General features: G+C 42.0%; 1 protein-coding gene across 1 annotated transcript in view; it reads left to right on the forward strand.

The window, feature by feature from the left end:
• ncam1a (neural cell adhesion molecule 1a) overlaps positions 1 to 22,070 on the forward strand; it is an 87,813-nt gene that overhangs the window by 32,484 nt on the left and 33,259 nt on the right. Inside the window, exons 11-17 of the mRNA XM_008279107.1 lie at positions 2,640 to 2,824; positions 3,500 to 3,596; positions 6,934 to 7,101; positions 11,239 to 11,364; positions 13,289 to 13,303; positions 16,087 to 16,134; positions 18,500 to 18,502. Of these exons, the coding sequence (XP_008277329.1) occupies positions 2,640 to 2,824; positions 3,500 to 3,596; positions 6,934 to 7,101; positions 11,239 to 11,364; positions 13,289 to 13,303; positions 16,087 to 16,134; positions 18,500 to 18,502 (642 nt within the window). The remainder of the gene's footprint in view (positions 1 to 2,639; positions 2,825 to 3,499; positions 3,597 to 6,933; positions 7,102 to 11,238; positions 11,365 to 13,288; positions 13,304 to 16,086; positions 16,135 to 18,499; positions 18,503 to 22,070) is intronic.

Genomic DNA, 22,070 nt, shown 5'->3' on the forward strand with positions numbered 1-22,070 from the left:
AGTAATCAGCGAATAATCAGGTAGCTGATTCACTGTTGCCAAGCAATTATCGATAAGAAAAGGTGCTTTGTCTTGAGCACAGCTTTCACTCTCCGTCCTCTCTATCACCACTCACCCACTCACACAATGAAGACGTTATCTAAGCATGGAACTTCCTATCTGCCGCACAGCATGATCCCATTAGCCAGGCTCAGTGTATCTAGGTTTGCTGCTAAAGGACTGATAGGACAGTGTGGATATCTTCTCTGTTTGAGCTCCATTTTGTCGGCGGTTGAAGTTTGTTTAGCATGAATTTCTAATGAAAGCGCTGTTTGAGCTGCAAGCAGGTCAGTGCATTTGTACTCACCTCAGTCCTGCCAGCTGTGGAGTTAGAAATTCCAATTCCAGCTTTTTATTTATTTTTTCTAGTTTTTTTTAAATTATTTTTGCCATCTTTTGCATGCGTTTCTGCATGTATAGCAGCTGAACAGCACTGAAGACACTTTAATACTGAGGCTGCAGAGAAGCATTGTAGAGAAATTACATCTGAAACTACCTGGAAATTTGCAAAGTATCTTATTTTGACAAGGTAGAATACGAATTATGCAGTAAATATGTGTAAACCAAATACTACGTACAATTAAATGTCACTTACAGGTGCACATTTATGTAGGCCAGGTCTGAGCTTGGCCTTTATTTCAGTCTTAATATAAAATTCTAATAGCAGAAGTGCGTCCATCAGTGGCGCAATACAACATTTATGACAAGCATCCAGAAAATAAACACAAGTTATGCACTTTTCCTGCACTGTGCACATACTGCATACAGTGTTTAGATGCATACATAATTTATGCATAAATAATATGCATCTCTGTATATCTACAATATATATTCACTGTTTGCCACCCTGAAAAACACAGTGAATTGCTCTATTTTGGAGACTTTGCACAAAGAATGTATTTAAATTTGCACACCGATTTGCATATACTGTATATATGGAGCCGGGCAGACATCAGTGGGGAAAAAATAATAATTCATGAGTATAAATTAGTAGTTTGTTTCTCTAAATGTTCACTAATCCAAAGTAGCCAGCTTTATTAGTTAAACACTACCTAATGTTCAATGAACTACTCTTCTACTCTTTACTAAATGCTTCTATTCCTTCCAAAAGTCCTGTGAGCGTCCTCATTCTTGTCTGCATCTTATATTATCTGTTGTAATGTGTTTGCTGTCCTCGCTGTTTTTGCACTGATTTTCTGTTGTACGTGATCTGCATGATCACCGCCAGCAGATGCACTCCTTTTATTTGCAATAATTTCTCCTGCGCGAGGCTGGAAGGCTGGAGAAATCAAACAGGCAGGTCACAGGCTCTGTGGTGAGTCAATGAGACCCAAAAGCAGCATTGATAGAAGGAGTGAGAGTCTAATCAGGGCTGCAGGAGATGGAGCATCTATTGACTCAGCCTTGTCCATCAATCCCGGCAGCAGCACACTGCAGAGTTTTCAAGGATCCGGGGTCAGGAGCAAAGCCCCGGCAGTGTCAGGGGCCGCAGCGTTTCAGAGCGCTCAGGAAACAAAGCAGACTTCGCTGCATTCAACAACACCGCTCAGCGATGTGAGCAAGATATATTAAAAGGAAACAATGCGGGGAAGCAGTCGTTACCTTCTGCCTCTTACTTCTCGATTCCGGTGTCAAAAAATCAAGGCTCAGTGTGGACTCGGCCCCATGGTATCGATTCAATTCAATGAGGATGTCAAAGTAGCTATCTAAATGGGCCTTACACTGCATGAATGATGGCGCTCCTATTTGGTAACTCTGCAGCTACTGCAGTCAAAAATAAAAACCGGCTGAAATTCCCGTAACACTTGACGGTGTGCGGCGCTGTTATTTCTGCTGACTGAGTGCCGCGGCTAATTCGTGACTGTAACACCTATTAGACTTGAATTAATGGCCCGATGAGATGTAAATGTTTTGAGTTCTCTGAGATCAAGCGTCTTGCGTGCACTTTTTTTTTGTCGCGAGGTAAATGGGCAGAGAAGAGCACTTTAATGTTCTATAAAAACCAGCCCGGTTTGGCTGTAAAGCTCAAATGGATATCATAAAAAGACATTGAATATATAGAACCCAAATACAGCCATCAGACTGCACTTAGCGTTTGTTTACCATTCTGTAAAATTGCGTTTTTTTGTCAGCGTCGGGACGAGTGCCTTTGAGAGTGCATTTTAAATATCTTCTTTTTTTTTTTTTTTTCATAACAGCGATTTCCAAGTGAAGTATCTCACTGGTGGCAGTGATAAGAGAGCTTCAGGGAATGAGTCTCACAACTCCTTGCCTCCTTGCAGTAGAAGACTTAATATGCTCACATCCAGCTGACTCATTCCTATCAGTCCTAGATTTTCCTACAGAGATTTGACTGTCTTGATTATTATGCTAATGCTAAAAAAAAAAAGTTAGTGATGATCATAGTAGCAGAGGACAAGACTCCATCTGACAGCTCTCCTAATAGTGAATATTTTGCCCCTATTCAGCTGATTAGATAAGTATCCGAGTCCCGATTGTGCAGTTTGAGTTGCACAATTGAGCCAGATTGAAGAAATGAAAGGTTTCAGATTATCAGGGCCAAACACGCCTGACGTTTCCCATTTCAACCCTCGCTTCAGATGCTCCAAAGATCCTGGGCTCGGTGACGGTGTACACGTGGGAGGGAAACCCGGCCAACATCAGCTGTGAGGTGGAGGCTCACCCGGGAGCCGCGGTGGTTTGGTTCAGAGACGGCCTCCAGCTGCCCAACGCCAACACCACCAACATGAAGATCTACAACACGCCAACCATCAGCTACCTGGAGGTCTGACTCACCTGCCGTCTCTCTGTCACACGAAGGAACAGAAAGACATAAAGAGGCTGTTTTTTTTTTTCATTATTATTAACGTGTCATGGTTCAGATATCATCAGGTTTTGTGTCTGCAGCAGCCGTTGTTACTCAGCAGATAAAGATCAAACCATTAGGAGCAATTATGAACAGAATTTGTTCCACTTTAGCATTTGAATATTTCCTAAACAAACATTTTTGTAATTTCTAATTGAGCTTTACTATGTTAAGTGATGAATGACTAAAAAACAAAAATATAATGCAGTGGTTATTTATGAAAGAGTCACAGAGTAAATATTCAGCATTAACATGCTCCCAGTGAGATCAGAGGTTGACCTGAGTAATGACATGAAAACATAAAGAGTGGTTCCAGACCAGCTCTAAATGAATTATAATAGCAGGGATGCTATTGAGCACAGAGTGCTATATACTATGTTAATGAACCAATGTGCAATTATTAGCTCCTAGACGATCTGCGCACACCAATGAACTTACAAATGAAGCACTTGTGCTCAAACGGTAAATGGCATTGAAACATTAAATAATGACTGCAGCCTGTTGTATTCACTGTATTCTTACGATTATTCAGCTTCTATTTTACAAAACCTGATGTTTTTCAGTGTTTTTTTTTTGTCATTTTCTGCCCCTTAGATTACCCCTGATTCCCAAAATGACTTTGGCAGCTACAACTGCACAGCGACCAATGTGATGGGTACCGAATCCAAGGAGTTCATCCTCATCCAAGCAGGTCTGTTAGTCGAAATGAAGGTGAAAGTGTTTGTATGTGTGCATTTCAGCTAAAAAAAAAACGACAATATATTTAACAAACCCCTAATTTGTGGGAAACCAAAGAAAGACTCCAGATTCTGTAAAATTTTGTAAAGGAAGAACCTCCTCGACGTCTACGATCCCATATCAGTCTTTACCTTGGACTGGGTTGGGTACCACTCAATGGGAATCCAACCAACCAGAACCAAATGGTTTACCAGCTCAGCAGTAAAACCAGGAGAAAGGCCCATCAAATATCAAATAAAACTTTAAAGTCAATTCCAAAGGCAATCCAAAGCCACGTTAGGAGGCGAGGCTCTGTGGACTATACACTCGAACAGAGTTTTGAACAAGCTGCAGACAGTAAAGGGAACTTTTTACTGAGGTGAGTAAACAAGGTTCTGCTGTTGTAGGGACAAGAGGTAATGAATGTACAGTGCTGGTTCTGAATTTACGGTAGATGCATGCAGATCTAAGCCATGCACTTATAGATGTGGAATCAGGAAGGTGATATTTGCACTGGGGCGATTAGCAAATGGAAAATGACAATATGTTTGTATATGAGAAATCCAGAGGACAGCAAACAGGAAATAAAGTCGGACTGTGTGCAGAAACTTGAGCCACAGGACAAGACTAGACAAATAATGGGAAAGAAAACTAATGAATTCACAGTGGAACTGCCCTTTAAGTCTTATTTTCTCTGCACTGCATTTGGTTTGTGTTAGCTTCATTTGGTATGCAAATTGCTTTGGGCCCATTAGAAGTGGTAGGTCGCTCAGGACCTTGTCTAAATGCGGTGTGGTCGAATTAATTGTGGTAACACCCTGTGCTGCCATTGTGTAATATCCTGTAGGCTCTGTGAGGGGCTTTTTTTCTCTCCTGCTTTCTCATTTGCTGCATAACTTATCAGCATGCCTAAAGTGACTCCCTCCAAACAGAGTTAGACTAAAAAAAAACCCAAAACAATAAATATGTCTTTGCACCTTATGATGTGCTGATGAGAAAGCTTTGACACGCATAGAGCTCCGCTAAACAAAATAATTTCAATTTTTAATGGTATGCTGCCCAGAAAAGGTCGATTTATCATTAGAAAATCAGGCACACTTTAAGAGTTCCCGTGTGGTTGATGCTACCGTGAGTGGCTCTAGGAAGTTTACAGACAAACATAAATGGGCTGATAATTTATTTATTCCTTTGCCTTTTAGCAGTTGTATAAAAATCCAGGGTTGCTTTGTAATTACCAGCAGCAACAGAGACTTTCAAACAAAGTCTCACTAGTGACCCCTAGAGCATCCACTGAAACAAAACACATGACAGGAACTGGTTAAATACATTTCCCAAGTCTGATTTTTGCCTCTGATAAAGCAGCTGAGTTGTGCAAAAACATCTATGTTTGGTGGTGTTGATGCAGCAGGCGACAGTTGAGTCAAATAAATCAAAATCGTGCATCCTCTGGGGAACATGAATGTTACCAGTGATGTGATAATCTGTCCGACTGACTGATTTTCAGCAACAACAAAAAAAAGCCAAGAGGTTCTTTCGACTCAATAGCAATTATCCTCAAGGAACCAGGAACATTCTGTGTGACAAGTTTTATTTTTTATTTTTTAAATGATTGTAAGCAGACAAAAGCATTAGAGCAGAATATAATTGATGGGTATAAAGTCCCAGCTCCCACACTGATGACCATCATTAAGCCGTCCCCCTCCAAAGATTGAAAACAGCTTTGCAGTGTCTACAGAAGAAAGTTCAGTTCTGTGGGGCGCTCCAGTTCTCTGACTCCGTCGCTCGGCCCTGTAATTATGAATCAAAGTGCATCTCAAGGCGTGAGCTAAAACTGTCACTGGAAACTCATTCAGGCATGCCTAACATATCTTCAGTAATTTGGTGACCAGAGACTTTGGGGCTTCTTTAATGACTTTAAATGCAATCCCCTCCCTGCCCGAGCACATGGAAAGTTTGGGAAAGGCCCACATGTCGAGCGAGGAGGAGACACTGAACTCGGCGTCACCCTGTAAGACTCTCACGCACTTCAGACACATAGCTTACATACACTCTATAAAAAGACATTAAACCATTTTTTCCTCACATTAAATCAGACTAAGCTTCTCCTGTTTTAGATCAGTTAGGATTACCAACATTCTTTCTCTTTGCTAAACGCCAGAATAATGAGAGAGATCATTTTTTTATTACTTTCTTCAAATTCAGAAGTTCACATCCATCTCCTTAGTATCTGGTAGCGTTGCCTTTAAACTGTATGACTTGGCTCAAACGTTTTCCTTCCACAAGCTTCTCACAATAGTTTGATGAGTTCTGGCCCATTCCTCCTGACAGAACTGAGTCCGGTTTGTTAGTCGCCTTTTTCAGCTCTGCCCACAAATGTTCTCCAGGACTGAGATCAGGGCTTTGTGATGGCCACTCCACAACACTGACCTTGTTGTCCTGAAGCCTCCCTGTAACCAATCCGGCGCTATGCTGAGGATCATTGTCCATCTGAAGACCCATTAGCACCCAAGCTTTAACTTCCTGGCTGATGTCTGGAGATGTTGCTTCTTTATGTTCTTTCCTCATGATGCCATCTGTTCTGTGAAGTGCACCAGTCCCTCCACAGCATGATGCTGCCACCCCCGTGCTTCACAGTTGGGATGGTGCTCTCAGGCTTGCAAGCTTTTTATTTTGGCTATTTTGGTCCATTATATTAAAGTATTTCCTAAACAAATCGGTAGTATTTTAATGCTTGTGAGAGGAATAAGTGTCTCTTCTGTAGTAGGAAGGTTCATAGTTCCATAAAGTATTTTAGCTGTGATTCGGTGTCATAATTGGAAATTTTAATCAAAGATGTTTTTTTTCTGCAAGTTTAATAGCAAAGCCACACAAATGAAAATATTTATGCTGATGCCTTCTAGATGTCAGCGAGGACCTTTGTCATAGAACTCACAGCGGTGGCTCCGATAGTTATCTTGAAAAATGGCTCACATGACACCGCGGTAAATGTCACCCTATGGTTTGGAAGCGGCACGATCGCTATTCGAAGATAGGACATTTTTGCCGTAATAGCTGCAAAGAGATTTACAAAAAGACAAAAGAGAGATGATGTAGGAAACCAGAAATACAAAAACTGCTACTACGGGAACACACAGTCAGTTTTCGTTGTCAGTAAGTTCTCTAAAGCTTCAATCCAATCTGAAATCCTCAAGAAAAAGTTTACATTTGCTTTGTTCATTTGCTTTTATTATAAGTTCTGGCTTCTATAAGGAGCTTTACAAAATGTTTTTTTTTTTTTAATGTATGTATTTTTTCTCGGCTCGCCGTTGCAGAGGTTCCATCGTCGCCAGAAATCCAACAAGTGGAGCCTTTCTCGAGCACAGCGGTGGTGGAGTTCGAGGAGCCCGTCTCCATGGGTGGAGTGCCCATTATCAAGTACAGAGTGGAATGGCGTTTGCTCGGGCAGGAATGGACCGGCAGGGAGTACGACGCCAAGGACGGTGAGCCACTCGGCGCTCTTCACAGAAAAGCTCGCTGGCGTGACGCCTCTCCTTGGATGCGACGAGCACATAGAGTCATAATTTCACAAGAACGGCCTTTATGACTTAATATAGCATCGTATTCATTCGATCAGCAGCAGCAGATTAGCGTGACGCAGATTTCTGCTGATTTCCTGATGACTAAGTGTTGATTTAGGTCCTTAAATCCCTCAGTCACCACCACTTACCTGCATTTCCCCTTGAAAAATATACTTTTAATCGAGCGCGGCGGATGCAAAGGATGCTGTTTAGCGCTCTCAGTGGCTCTCAGGTCAGTGTGTTTTTGTGGCTGCATCAGCTACACCTCAGTGCCACTTAAGCCACTTTAATCCTTGGCCCGCTAACGACGCAGCTTCCTTTAGCATTCCTCTCAAAGATGAAGGCTCCACAGAGTCCGTCTTGTTTATTAACAAACATCATCCATTAATGAGCCGAGCTGCAACTATAAATCGATTAAATGATTAGCTGTCAACTATTAAATTAATCGCCGACTGTTTTGACAATCAATTCAACAGTTTGAGTCCAGAATAAAGTCAAACATGACTGATTTCGGCTTCTGAAATGTGGATATTTTCTGGTTTCTTTCCTCCTCTGTGACAGTAAACTGAACATCTTTGGGTTGTGGATAAGACAAGACATTTGGTTTTGTCATCTTGGACTTTTGGAAACACTCATCCTCTTTTTTTTCACAGCTTTCTAACATTTTTAGACCAAACAACTAATCGAGAAAATAGTCAACAATGGAAGTAATTGTTTGTTTGGTCAGTTTAGAAATCATCTGATCACTTGTTTCCTCATCAAGCTTTTCATGTAGATAATCCACAGTCTGTCATCAGTAATGGCTCCAGTGCGAAGAGGAAGTGCTTGCATTAAATGCAGCATGACTTTTCATTGCACGGCTTTCACCAGACATAATATTTACATAATATACCGTCCAGCTTGAGGCATAAGACACTGAAAGCACCCATAAAAACAAGGCTTAGGTGTAGCGTTAGCAATACTACAGCAGACAGCGTTTGGATTTATATAGGAATTAAAACTTCACTGTTGCTATTCATTTTTAATCTTTATTGGTATTATTTTGGGAAGCGCAGCTCCCACATGCAGAACACATTCCCCACCAGCAACAACAGCTAATCCAAACATGACAGTAGCTGGTGTCAGGAAGAGAGAGGTGGAACACACTGTAGCCTAAATGACAGTCAGCTCAGACAGTGACAGGGCCCCAGATAATATCCCCGTCCCACTGAGGGTTTGTGGCTCTTTACAAATCTGGATGGTTTTCGTCCTGTCTGCCACGCGGGACGTATCAGTCAGGGGCTGACAGGCTCTGCTGTCAGCTCAAGGCCCGAGAGCTGCCTGTCACGCAAGAATATACACAAAACAAAAACACACGGACCCGCCTACCAGCAGCAAATGTTACCCGAAATATCTCATTCAGCTACGTCACCTACTCCCCCTCTGGATTTTTAAAATTTATTTTACAAAGCACACGAGAACCTGCATGAACGGAGGAAGGGAGCCGTGCTTTTCCCGATGCAGCGTTATCAAGTGGCTGATCTGTGTCAATAAAAAGGGCTATTGTGTCCCTCACTGCACTGTGAACCAGGGCTGCCATCACATGTTTAAAAGCAGTACTGCCAGATATAGATACCACACCCATCTATACTGTACAGACACCAACGCTGCTGCGTGCGCCAACACTAAGCTGCACGCTGCAATTACAAGCCTGTAAGCACTAATCACATTTCACATTTTATGTTTTATGCATTAGATACATGTCGCATATAGTCCATAGTAAGCTGTAATATGTACATTCCAGCTGCGTTTATGATGCAAATGGACCCAAACGTGTCATCTTTGCTTTACCATAATGACAGCAGCAGCTCACAGTGAGTGCACAGCGTTCGTCAGTGCAGCAGTGTGTCTGATTGATGTGTTTTCGGTGGTTTTTTTTGGAGAGCGGTGGAAGTCTGCTGCACAGAACAATACGTTAACTACAAGGCAGTACTTGTTAGCGAGATAAATCGTTTTGGTGCTTTCCATTTTGGGTTTTTGGATTTACTGACTGCCAGCTTTTAATTATTGTGGAACGAATGCATGCAGATAAACAGAAATTAAAAAATCATTTACTGTATTGGAGATTTTTATTATTTTTTTTGAGACATTGCTGATTTGTTTTTTTTAGTATAATTTTGAGGCATATTTCTCTCAATGCTGTGAGCACCACAAATCAAATTACATCCCCAGACACAAAAATAGAACATTTATTTAATGTGACACAGGAGCCCATCATCTGTAGTTTTTATGTGGTGCCTTAATACTACAACTAATTTCATCATTAATGCTGATGATAATTCTCTGATGTCACTGTAGCACACGCTGTAGCAACATGCTAATTGCCCCGTGCTGAAATGAGTCGAATCTGCAGCATTTGCTGGTGAATATGACCTTTCACAGCAGCACAGAGAGCCTACTTGTAAAAAACACGGGTGAATTAATGCGAGCCGGCTGGTTTTTAAGTTGCACGTTGGTGCTAAAAGCCCAGTTCTGAATTGATCTGGCCTTCTGCTTTTTAGCGGCATTCACAAAGCTTCCCCGAGCACTCACTTATACTTATATGTTCATTCTAAAACTACTTCTCTTTGAGACATTAATCTGAGACATAAATGGAGTCACAGTAATGGAAAGATGCTCCTCAGCTGTTTTTCACTGCCAAAATTTGTTCTCATCCATGAAATTACTATTCTTTGTGTTGCACAGTGAGATATCAGCCAAATGACTTTTTATGACAAAAGTGAGTGTATATGTGTGTGTATCCTGACTGAAATCTCAGCAGCGCCTTGTTAATATGGAAATAACAGTGTCTGTCAAAAGAAACGGAGCACTTTTTGAATACAAAACTTCATTCTTTAACTCTAGAAAGAGAAGTTTACTCTTTAAATAACTGTTAACTCTTTCTCTCCCCATAGATATATAGAGTATGTACATATACACGTGTGAGTCTTTCCTACAATTAAACCTGTAACAACAGACCACGTGGCTCCACTGCAATTATAATTTATCCTTTTTTTAGATTTGCTGTTTGCCTGCTCTGCCTCTGGGCTCCGTGGCTACCATTAGATAAAAATAATAACCTCTCAATTTGTCAAATTCTGGTTGCTGTTTATATGCAACTTATATATATATTATATTATTATTATTATATGCAATGACTGAGTGCCTGGGAATAATTCCATTAGGGGAAAGTTCCAGTTTCTTATATAACCCTCCTGGTTTCTTGAGGAACCTGATTAAATTGTTCTTTTTTTAAACCCCCTGTCTTAGGTTTTTTTTTTTCTTCTTCTTCTTCTTCCATTCGGGGGAAAAAGTAGATAGTGCAGATTGCTAGATGTAATCTAAAAGAGACACAGGACAACAAGCACTCCTTGTTGTAGCTCAGTATATATAGTACAAAGGATGGCGGTGAATGCAATAAGAGCACGAAGAAAGATGCAGGAAGCCAAAGAAACAAACAAGAGCAAACAACGACCAAACAGTGATGAGGTCATGTGAGGAAGACGTATAAGTCATAATACGTTCTGTAATTAATTATTAGTGGGAAAAATGTGGCTGAGCGTCAACATATTTATTAATAACTCTTAAAGCTTTATTCGGATCTCATTAAACAGCCTCATAAAGATAGTCTCTCTGGATTCTTCATAAAATAATAATGATATTAATAAAAACATGAGTGAGATCATGTACAGTAAGCCAAACACCAGAAGGTGGACTTATTGTACAGATTAAAGGAGAAACAATGAGCATATGAAAAGAAAAAATCGTGTGCGAGTTGCAGATTCTGCTCCCGAGAACAATCATCAGTCATTTGTTCAGTTTTTCTTTTGTCTTGGGTGTTCTTTTGTCGAACAAAAGAATTGCGGCGTGTACTGTACGAGGTGACAATATGGATTAAAGCACCACTATGTTGGCCGGCCGCAATGGTGATTTATGCCAAACATTAGCATGCAAAAAGGCGACAAACACCTTGTTCCCTAACTGTTGCTTCAGCATTTTCTTCGGTACCTCTGTGAAATGACACCACCTTGCCTTCCGCAGACATGACCAAGATCACCATCGATGGCCTGAAACCAGAAACCACCTACGAGGTCAAGATGTCCGCCATCAACGGCAAAGGCGAGGGCGAGAGCAGCGCGGCCAGCACTTTCAAGACCGAGCCAGTCCGTAAGTGCCTCCGCTCGCTCCTTGTATCCCCGCTCCGAGTAAGCTCTCCTCTGACCCCGATTGCTTTGAACCTCACTCCGCCGCCCGCTCACGTCTAGCTGAGTCCAGATGCTTTCACCCCGACACTCCTCTCTTCTCACGCCAAGCCCTCCCCACCCATGCGCAGTCCTCTCCCATCCAGGCCAGAAGGAACGATAACTCAGTGCCGCTTCATGATCCAACTCGGTTAACGGTGATAGCTATGCAGAGTGTAACCTTTTTATCCTTCATCTCTGAGCAGTGTTGTGTGCTTCTTGCCTCATGAATGTTTGCAGCGTTCGAGGCAGCCTGTGCCTCCTTTCATTTCGCAGAGTCCCGACGTCTTGGCCCCGCAACTCAGGTGATTTAGTGAAAGCTTTCTCGAAAGTACTTGCGCATTCTCAAAGCTGATTTATACTTCAGTGTGAGGAAGTGTCATCTCTGTATTTATAGTTCACTGACAGTGTGCATTTTTAATATAGCAGCCACAGGTCAAGTCCTGCTGAGGATTGTTTGTATTTCGTGAAGGAGATGGCAGCGCGTGATGAATGGCTGCATACTGCGGAGGTCTAGGGGAGGTTTCTTTTTAGCTGTGTTTGAAGGAAAGGAGAAAAGTCACCTTAGCGGCACGGGGGAGATGCAAGAAGAATACCTGCTTGTCAGGCAGATGAGGGGAAGTTCGGACCGTGTTGCTTTCATTGCCAGACATCGTGACACTGACGGCAGTTTTCTGGATGTTCTGGAGAACAGAACTTATCGTCGCCTTCAAAGTTCACATCGTTTAAGCTTCTCTCGGTGAATAATCGGATGTCATATCACAGCTTTGTTGTAGCACCTGCAACCTTGCAGCAAAGAGCAGGTGCACAACACCTGCCGTCACCAATCAGAACGTGTCAGCTTGACACAAAGTGCGACTTTGAGTGTGTTCGTGCGGGGAACCATGTCAGATAATGCTTTCTCACTGAAGTATAAATTGGGTCCAACTGATGTACAGAAATGAGCTGACACAGTCCTGTACGAAACAAGGACTTCGAGGATTTGAGTTTATACTGTAATACCAAATAATTGCACATTGTAACTGCGGAAAATAGGAATTCGTGGCCAACAAACTGAGGCCCGAGTCTTCCTTTGTCGATCCATGGTGAGCTCATTTACCCCGGCTACAATCAGGGAGCAACAGACCTATTTCTCAGTCGGCATTTTAAATCAGGGTCATGAATAAATCTTTGTTTTAGTTTGTACCGCCCTCTATGTCGTGCTTCCATCTGTGCTTCATCACCCCACTGCTTCTGTAGAAAAAGCCCTCCTCAGCACCCTCCTTATTTTGCCCCTAAAGCTGAAAAGAGATTTTGTCCCACTTATAGCTGTTCCAGCTCAGAAAAAAAACCCCAGAACCTCTCTCATGTGTTTATTTAGCTCAGTGTTTTAAAATGTACGAACTCGAGGCTGAGCTCAAACTTTATTTAATGCATCGTTTACACAAATGAAATGAAAATTGACATGGAGGAATCGGTTTGTATCGTGTAGATGCTGTAATTTAATGGCTTATAGTGCATTAGTGCAGCAGATAGAGAAGTCCAGTGGCTCTCTCTGAAGTCACTGAATCCCTATCTTGAGCAAGAGCTTAACGTCATTAAAAAACAATTTTCTAATTTGGAGATTAATACAGTACCAGTATCATCAAAGTCAAAGTTAACTGCAGAACAAAGAGAAACAAGACTTTCTGTGTGCAGAGTGTCCAAAAAGGCACAATAGCAGTGCGACGGTGGGTTAATGATGTGGCAGGACACAGCTGCCCTCTTTCATTGATCATATTTCTCATTTCATTGTCTTTGTGTCTTCTCTCTGTTTTATTGTTTTCTCATCATGGTTTTTCATCTGTTCTGTATTCCATTGGACTTCTCAGGCTATTCTTTCACAAGTAAGTTTCTTTTCTCCCTGTCTTTTCTGCTTTATATATTTTGTCTGCAATTTTTTTCTCCATTGCATTTTTTCCCTTCCTACACAATTACATCGATTAATGATTAATGAAAAGAATACTGCAATAATGTGAATGTAGCAGATCACATAGCATTCCCGAGAAATCATCCTCTAGTGCCCCAGAATTGTGTATTTTTCCTTTTTTTTCCCCCCCTCCCCCTACATAAATACCAGAACTCATTCATGACTTGATGTACTAATTTTGCAGAGGGCAGTCCATTCCATTACTTTAATGTGGCTTCAGGTTTGTTTCACACATATACATGACATACTTAAAGCCAGTAGCAAGTAATTGATTTTCCACCATAGCCCCGTAGTGCCACCCCTGCTTCTGTAGTATTTCTTCCTCGTCTCATAACATCTTTGGTTTGTTTTTCTCTCTTGTATAAAGTATATTGCACTTCTTCACTGCAGCAGATGAGCCATTGGATGTTATATAAGGCATCCAAACAACGCGTACTATCTGCAGATAATAAATAGGAATACGGGGAGGAAGGGATGCGGTACAGTCGAGTAATTAATGTGGGAAAAATAATATTTCATGGTTATATTGGTAAAAGCTGAGCATGTTTGCTCATAAATAGTCCCGTATGGAAACATAAAGTTTAAATATTCAGGTCTTTAATTTACAGAAATCTGCAGGAATCCCATTTGTGCTCACAATGTGTTCATTTTTTTCCGTGTGCTTTAATTTGGCCTATTAAGATATAGAGATAAACACAGAAAGAATAGGAACAGCTTTCTGTTGGGTTTCCAGAGAGGGAGAGCTGCAGCTTTCTTTAGCATATGCCTATTGTTGCACAGGATGAAGGTTTATTTTTTGTATACTGCTTTCACATACAGTGGCCCTGAAGCTCAAGAACACACAGAACACAGGCAAACAAGGAAAAACCTCTTCTCCGTCTTCGAGCAGTGCCGCAAAGTGAGAAAACACTGAATCACACTTGAGATACAGACGACGCACGCGAACACTGCGTCTATCACAGATTTGAGCAGCGACGTTTCCAGCGGGCACAAAGGCGTGACGGCTGGGACGCGCTTGTTGTTGCCATGGCTGCCATCAGTGGTGTTGAAATGTACGTTTGTTTGTTTACACGGTCTTATATCATTCGGATATTATTCTGCTGACCCTGAAACATTTTCGTTTTAGGTTTTGTTTTCTCACTTTGCAGCATTGTCTCTAAACGCGGCACCAGTGTTGTGAAATCTGTCGTTTGTGGCCCTGAGCGCAGAACTCTCAGGGCCACTGGACTGAAATTCCACTTCAGTTTCAGCATCACAATCTTGGCAAATGCTCACCGATTAGCCACAGCATTATAGTTTCCGATCCATGCCGCCAAAACACGACGTCTGGCAGCGGATCCTTTGGGGTTTTCGAGATGGATCCTCTACGACTCAATTGGACTTGGGAGTTTGGAGACTATTCCACCACCTTGAGCTCTTGGTCATGGTCCTCGAGCCATTCCTGAGCAGTTTTTGCAACGTGGAGGGGCACAGTGTCTTGCTTGGTTTGTAACAATGGTGGGTAAAAGTGGGTAACCCGTGTCAAAGTAGCATCCACATGAATGCCGACACCAAGCAGAACATTGCGCTGTAATCAGATGATGAAGGTTCTAACGTTGTGGCTGATCGGTGTGTAGCAGTTCACACGGTGAACCACTTTTCTGGCTGTCTTGCTGCTGCAAAACATTTACTTTGGGACCACTCAGTTGTATATATGCATTCATTGAAAAACACGACATCTAGGTCAAAGGAGAGGAACACTTGTGTGGCCTGCCTGCGTGTTGAGCTTCTAAGTGGTGTAGGCTACACTTTGTAGAACTCTGTCAACCTAATAGTAATTAAGTAATTGCCGGTTGTTGCTGTAAGCGAAAGCAAAACAAAAGGCAGTTGGCATAGGTACAAAACGGGTGGTTCAGACGGGTGGTTCACAACCGGGGAGGGAAGTCTTAAACAAACCTGTAGCCAATCAACGGCCCAGATCTACACAACAAGCGAGTCAGGTTTTATCAAATGCTTGCTGATAAATTTACATTTTGTGGGGAACAAGAGACCAGCCAGTCAGTCATCTGTGAGAAAAGTCTTGCCTCAGCATGCGCTCAATTCTATGTGGCTGTTCAACAAGAGAAGCATGATTCCTTCAGCGAGATAGGCTTTGATCTGGGAGTGAAAACCCTCATCTGTATTGCTTCCAAGTTGGTTTAGCTTAAGGTATTGTCCAGACTGATGTTTATCACTGCTGCAGATCGTACTGCTGTTTATTTAAGATTTGGATTTGTGAGTATACACGACAGTGATACTACAAGCAAAGACTTTTTTGTCAAAATTCCAAATTGCATTGTTGTTTTTTTTATATTTGGACTCACAATTCCAACTTGTCAGATTTGAAACCCTCAAGAAGAATTACTTTAAACCGTGAATACTTTATTGAGAAAGGTCCATCTCAGGACAACACAGTATTCATCAGTGTAGCCGAAACTTTAAAACTGTCTCCATTCATGTCAGTTCTCGTGGACATTTATACAGCAAGACGTGGACGCTGTCGCAACTCTGTGGGTTTGGCGCGGCGGATGTGCTAATAGACGCAGAAAAACAACAGAAGTCATTGTTCCTCGGGAATGTTCCGGAGCAATTCCTTACCACCAAGACAATAAATAAAAGTGACCCAGAGTTATTCCTGTCGAGGACTCCGGCTCCTCTCATGATGTTTTCACCATCTTTCAGTTTCATCATCGATACCACCCACTATTGCCGCCACCGCTATGAGCCGTAGTGAGTATCCCAGTCCGGCAGTGTGCACTGTGTCTCTGTTCTCCTCTGTGTCTCTTACCCGCTTGACATCACAGTTAGTGTAGATGTTCATTTATTCCCGGCGTGGCTCATGACACCTCTGTAGAGCGTAATCGAAGCAGAACAATGACAACAGCTAACTGGCTTGAGTACTTGCAGATTTTGATTTGTTTTACTAACCTTCGTGACGGTTTAACCGCCTGATTCTAGAGCTGTGTGTGACAGAATTAACATGACGATCAAATCACAGTACGGACTATAGAGTTTGGTGTTTAGGATGTGAAACATGTTTAAGTTGATCTAAGTTTGTTGTGAAGTGTTACTAAATCAGTGGCTGCAGAACTGACAATTAATCTAAGTGCTATTTCTAGATGTTATCAGTAGGAATGTGTTGATTTCACGCCAACTCATCACACCGCATCACATGTTTATGCTCTGATTCTGGCATAAATGCTGAGTGATAGTAGGTTCCACGCTAACACTTTTATGTTCTGTTTACGCCATAAAAGAGTGATTTCCATCCTCTGACTGGTAGATAATATAGATGCATTTGTAAATGAAATAAATACGGATGTCTTAAAGGGTCACCGAGCGCTAATACTGCAACGGGGCGCTATTTTATATCCACAAAACATCCGAATACATTCAGCGCGCCAATTACGCTCCCTTAGTCACACTTAGAGTTGTCATCTTGGATTGAGTGCTAATTAATGTGGCTGCTGATTGGTTAGGAAATCAGCATTTTTTACTGTCTCTAATCGCTCTAATCTAAATGAATTGATTCACTTCAAAGTCTCACAGTCGACATTAAACGCAGCACTGTGCAAAAAAAAAAAAAAAAAAGAGCCACCCTGCAAAAATGTCCTCCTCCTCCATCTTCTGACAACCAAACCCTGTTTTGTCTCTGTGCCATCTACATATTGTAGCTGTCATTAAAACCGCTCTGACTTCTTGAGAGCTATCTCGCGGTGTTCATTTAGGTCAGACGTAACGTCAGCTCTGGTGGGAGGTATTTTTACTTTACTGCGCGCCGTGCAGGTAACGGAGGGCTGAATGACCGAGACGTCTGCAGGCCTCTGCTGCTATTTCAGCCTTATTCTGTGCAGTAAAATTACAACTAATTGCACCTTCAAGTGACTAACTCGTCTGACATCTTATTGCTTTAATTTGCAGTTTACCAAAAACCCCTAAAGAGCCATTTGAAATAACAGTGTGCCGTGTGTGTGAACAAACATGACGTGTGTGTTTAGTCACGTCTGTAGCCTTCTAACCGAGTCCCTGGTGTGTGTGTGTGTGTGTGATGTTTCCACTGTATAAGAGCTGTACGTGCCCGTGTCGTTTGCTAACCAAACCTTTTCCTTCCGACACACTTTTAATAACATTTATCAGATCCATCCGCGACTTTCCATTAGATTCAAATTGGATGTAGCTGTTCATAGTGTATGCTCCAGCAACTGCTCAGTGTTGTCTGCCAGCGCATCACTGAGAACAAATGTTACAAGTGCTTTTTAGATTGTCATCTGGTGCAGACTTTACCCCTCCTGATTCTTCATGTGTTCCCGCTGTCGTCTGCCGTGTTGTGTATCATACATTGCTGGCATGGTGTTCATACCCAAAGCTGCAGAGTGTCCTCGGTGCTGCTTTCATCCCTGATTGTCCCCACACACACACAAAAAAAGCAACTGCAGTATTTTTATTTTCTTATATTTGTTTTTGTTTGTTTGTTTTTTTTAAAGCTAACCATGCTGCTAGAGCTGAATATACTTTGAAATTCAAATTGGCCTTTAATGTTGCAATCGAAAAAAAACTATATTTGCTGTTGACTGGATGCATGAGGCAATTCTGGGTGAACAGTTTTGGTGTTGTCTTAATCTATATCTTAAAATCAGCATCGCTGTGTTTGCTCAGTTACTCGTTTATTGATATTCTGCATGTTTTTCCAACGACCAAAACCAAGTCTCCAAGTGCTTCATAAATCCAGCAACACATTACTTTTGTGTGTATTCCAAAAAAAACAAAACAAAAAAACCCAAATCTGTTTTTATCGAATATGTATTTCTTTTTGTTACTGTTTTTGTTCTGTTTGTCATTTTGTCTCTAACATTCTTGTTTGTTTTTGTTCATTATGTTGACATGTTTTCATCATTTCAAAAATGTTTTGTATGTTTCCCATGTGCCCCCCCTCCCCCCCCTTCCTGACCCCGCCTCCTACCCCCCCGCAACCCCCCCTCCCTATTCTCCCCCCCCTCTATATTTCCCTTTCAACCAATCATGTCCGTGCACATCATGTGACTTTGTCATGTGGCTCTTGCATGGTGCTGATGATGTCGTCTTCGCTGGCCAACAGAAGGTAAAACTTTCTTTGTTTAGTTCCAGATCATAAGATCAGCAGTGATCATTCACGAGGCATTTTGTTAAATTAGATTCATAGACGAGACACGTTTAGTTTCATTTTGCCTTTTTTTAATTTTTATTTTAATTCATCTTCAAGCCATTCTGTAAATAAGTACTAATGATTTAGTAAACATGACTCCAGCAACACTTCATGTTCTCCGTTCGACTTTCTGTTCCTTCTGTTCAGCTGTGACTCTTTTGCACATTTTCCATTGCAGTTGCAAAGTAACTTGATTATTTTCTTCTGAGTGCCTTCATTGAGTGTTATTCTGTGCAGGCCACTGAATCGATCTAAAATAATAATGAACAGAATACATAACACGCTGCATGCTCTCTTTTAATTGTGGTTAGCTGGCCGTGCTTAATTGGATGAACTATTTGATTCCATGTTTTCTGCTCACATGTGAAAACTGGCATTTGCTCTTCTATCTGATCAATTTCAGATACAGATTATCTGATGATAAAAGCTGGACTGAGGGCATCTGATTTAGGTTCTTTAAAGCTAGCAAACATCCATCCAGAGATATTTCTCTTTTATTTCAAACTAACAGAAGTGTAGGCTGATTTAAAGTTCGCTACACGTCACTACATTTTCACATATGGATGTTGTTTTTTTTCCAAAAATGCCCTGAAGAACCAGTAATTTAAGCTCGACAGATTGCTAAACATGTTTTCCTGGAAAGAAAGCATGTATACTTTGATAGATACCAAACTATTTCTTAATCTTAGATGTGATAAAATGACTTGACGCAACAGATGCTGTAGATCTAATTGTTATTTGGCTCGTATATTTCATTATGCTGTCTTTTTAAATCTAACTTGGCATATGTTGTCTCATTCTCATTTGCTCAGAGGCTTAGAGGCTAAGATTATTAAGGTTCCACTCCTTCAAGTTTTATTCAAAACTCAAAGATAATCGGAAAAACTGTATATTGTGGACTGGGATTAAAAAGACAGTTTAGCTTCATATTTGTCTTGATTTGTTGATTAACATTCACCAGACGCCAAAGGGTTAACAGGTCCATTTTCAGCCATATTTGTCATTTTATGTTTCATTTCCTGGCGTTCTTTTTCTATTTTTCTTATTTTGGTTTCAAATTATGCCAAAATTATCTCCCAATTAGCATAAAAAAGGCTTGGAGAAAAAAAAAAAAAAGTCACACTGTTTTTTTTCCCCCATTTCTGTTATTTGTCTCCGTATTATGAATTCTTTTAAAACATCTTAAGAGCAGCCTCACAAAGTGCCACTGACTGCAATCTGCATTGCACGCACTGTTAAACATGGTCACCCACAAAGCTAATTTTTCTTATTTATCCCCAAATGATCTACTTAGCTCCCACTGTTTTACTGATTGGACTCACAGCAACCCATTGCATTACTGCAGCATGCAAGTTTCTTTCCTCTTTCTTGTTGCATCCTCCTTCTTCTTGTTCTGCCGTTTCCAAAGAAAATGTCGATCCTGCCTGCATGTGTCCGTGTCTTTGGTGTCATGTCTCCTTGGTAGTTAAATTTGTACGGTACAAATACACTAAAAAGCAAAATGCTCTACTTTTAATGCAAAATGAAAGCGTTGTCATAAGTGCTTAGTATTTGACAGTCATGGCAGAAGATTGGGCTATGATGCAAATCTCAGAGATCTTACAAAGGTAAGAATAAAGTCAGAATTTGAATGTGACAGAGATTTGAATTCAGGGATTGGAATCTCTCAAATTATGCCTCTCCAAGAAAAAAAGCTAGTTCCTCTCCTGGAATTTTTAAACAGCAACTGAGAGCAGATGAGCTGAAGACCTCGGGCAGGCAGCCCAGTGACAGGAGAGCAGTTGAAATGGAGATCTGGGGTGGATGGCTCTGACGACTGGAAAGCAGATGAGCCAGACACCTTTGCCCGGCAGTTAGACAGACAGGTGGCGAGGGTTGCACACCTCAGGGCGATGAACAAAAGGCTGGCAGTGAAGGCAGAACCCCTCCAGGCGTCCAGTGTCCAAGATATCAGTGATGAAGGCCTAAGACCTCTAGGGGCTGGTCAGGAGGTCGGTGGCAGAGGTGACAAATCCAAGGAGGGAGAGTCACATACTGAGATTTAAGGTTGATTGCAAGGCAGACTGAAGGCAGGAAACCAAAACATATCAGGTACCTGTTGGGCCACTGAAGACAGATGCTCCTTGAGTTGTTGGTCAGCTCTAGATCCAGCTGGTCGTCAACCAGGACGACCAACTCTGGGGCAGGCTGGCGATCAGGTGTGATGTTGGCCAACTGTCGGCTGATCCAGAGAGGTTGTCGGACAAGTAAGGGACAGAGTCTGGAATAAGGAAGATGTAGGCTGGAGCCATGGAAGTGGCTTGGTCTTGGCCAACCGTGGAAGAGGCTTAGAGCCCCGGAGCAGCCTCTGAGTCAGATGTGGTGCCGCAAAGTTGATGCCAGATAAGCTGTAGGCAGACTCGGAGGCAGACAAGGCATCGGCCGAGGTACTTGGCGCAAAACCTCCGTGGTACAGGACAGCGGAGAGGCCGAGGAATGGTGAAGCTGAGAGACACATCATCATCACGAGCCACGTTTTTTCTGTAGGACTTTATCTAAGGTGGCTTCTCGGGACAGGATCAGTGTGAAAGCTTGCAAGTTCTATGCTAGCCAACTGGTTGATGGGCTGGACGCTAGCAGGCCTCAGACCAACAGGTGCTAGTGCGCAGGAGGCTGTCTGGCCTGGTGGTTATTGCCATGAGAAGCTGGCTCGGAGGCATAACTGGTCCAGTCCAACCACCTGGGGTGTAGGTTGATAGCTAGCCAATTTAGAAGTTAAACCAGGCATGAGGCTAGCAGATGGGTGGCTACCCAACTGGAATGGTGACTGGAGGCAGGGCAACTTCAGAGGAGGTTTTTAGCAGGAAGGCCTTGTTTTAGGCTTAACTTAGGGGCTACTTGATGAAGTCAGGGAGGCCCGTGAACTCCTTTTGAGATCAGATTCAAATTTTGTCATGAGTCAAGACTTATATGAGACTGTCTATTAAAGCAAGCGTCTCCAGCATGTAATCTTATTCTGGGGTTAAAAAAAAAAGTAAGGCGATCGAGAGTTACAGAACAGAGTTGAAGCAAAGATTCCAAAACTAAGCAAGGTGTTAGATTCAAATTCTGGAAAGCTATGGCATGAAGAATACAGTGAAAGCAGTGACCTGGCAGCTGAGAGAGAAAGAGACGAGACTAATAAAGGTCTAACAAGACACAGCCAAGCACAAGCACTTAAGAGGAAAAAACAGAAAGACAGGACATAGAACGCAACTGTAGACACGAGGAAAATGGTTTCCAAATAACAACAGGAAACAACTACACAGAAAATAACCAGACTGAATGAATGACTGATTAAGTCTGCATGGAGTTATTTTTTTCTCTCTTCATTCTAACCACCCCCTTTTCTCTGTTTTTAGCCTCAGACAAACTCACCTAACCCAGAATGATGCTTGTGGATAACAATGCTGAATGTACCAATGTCTGCCTGCCACCATGTTACTGCTGCTGTTACTAACTAATG

Source organism: Stegastes partitus, unplaced genomic scaffold, assembly GCF_000690725.1.
Source record: "Stegastes partitus isolate 25-593 unplaced genomic scaffold, Stegastes_partitus-1.0.2 Scaffold144, whole genome shotgun sequence".
Lineage (NCBI taxonomy): Eukaryota > Metazoa > Chordata > Actinopteri > Pomacentridae > Stegastes > Stegastes partitus.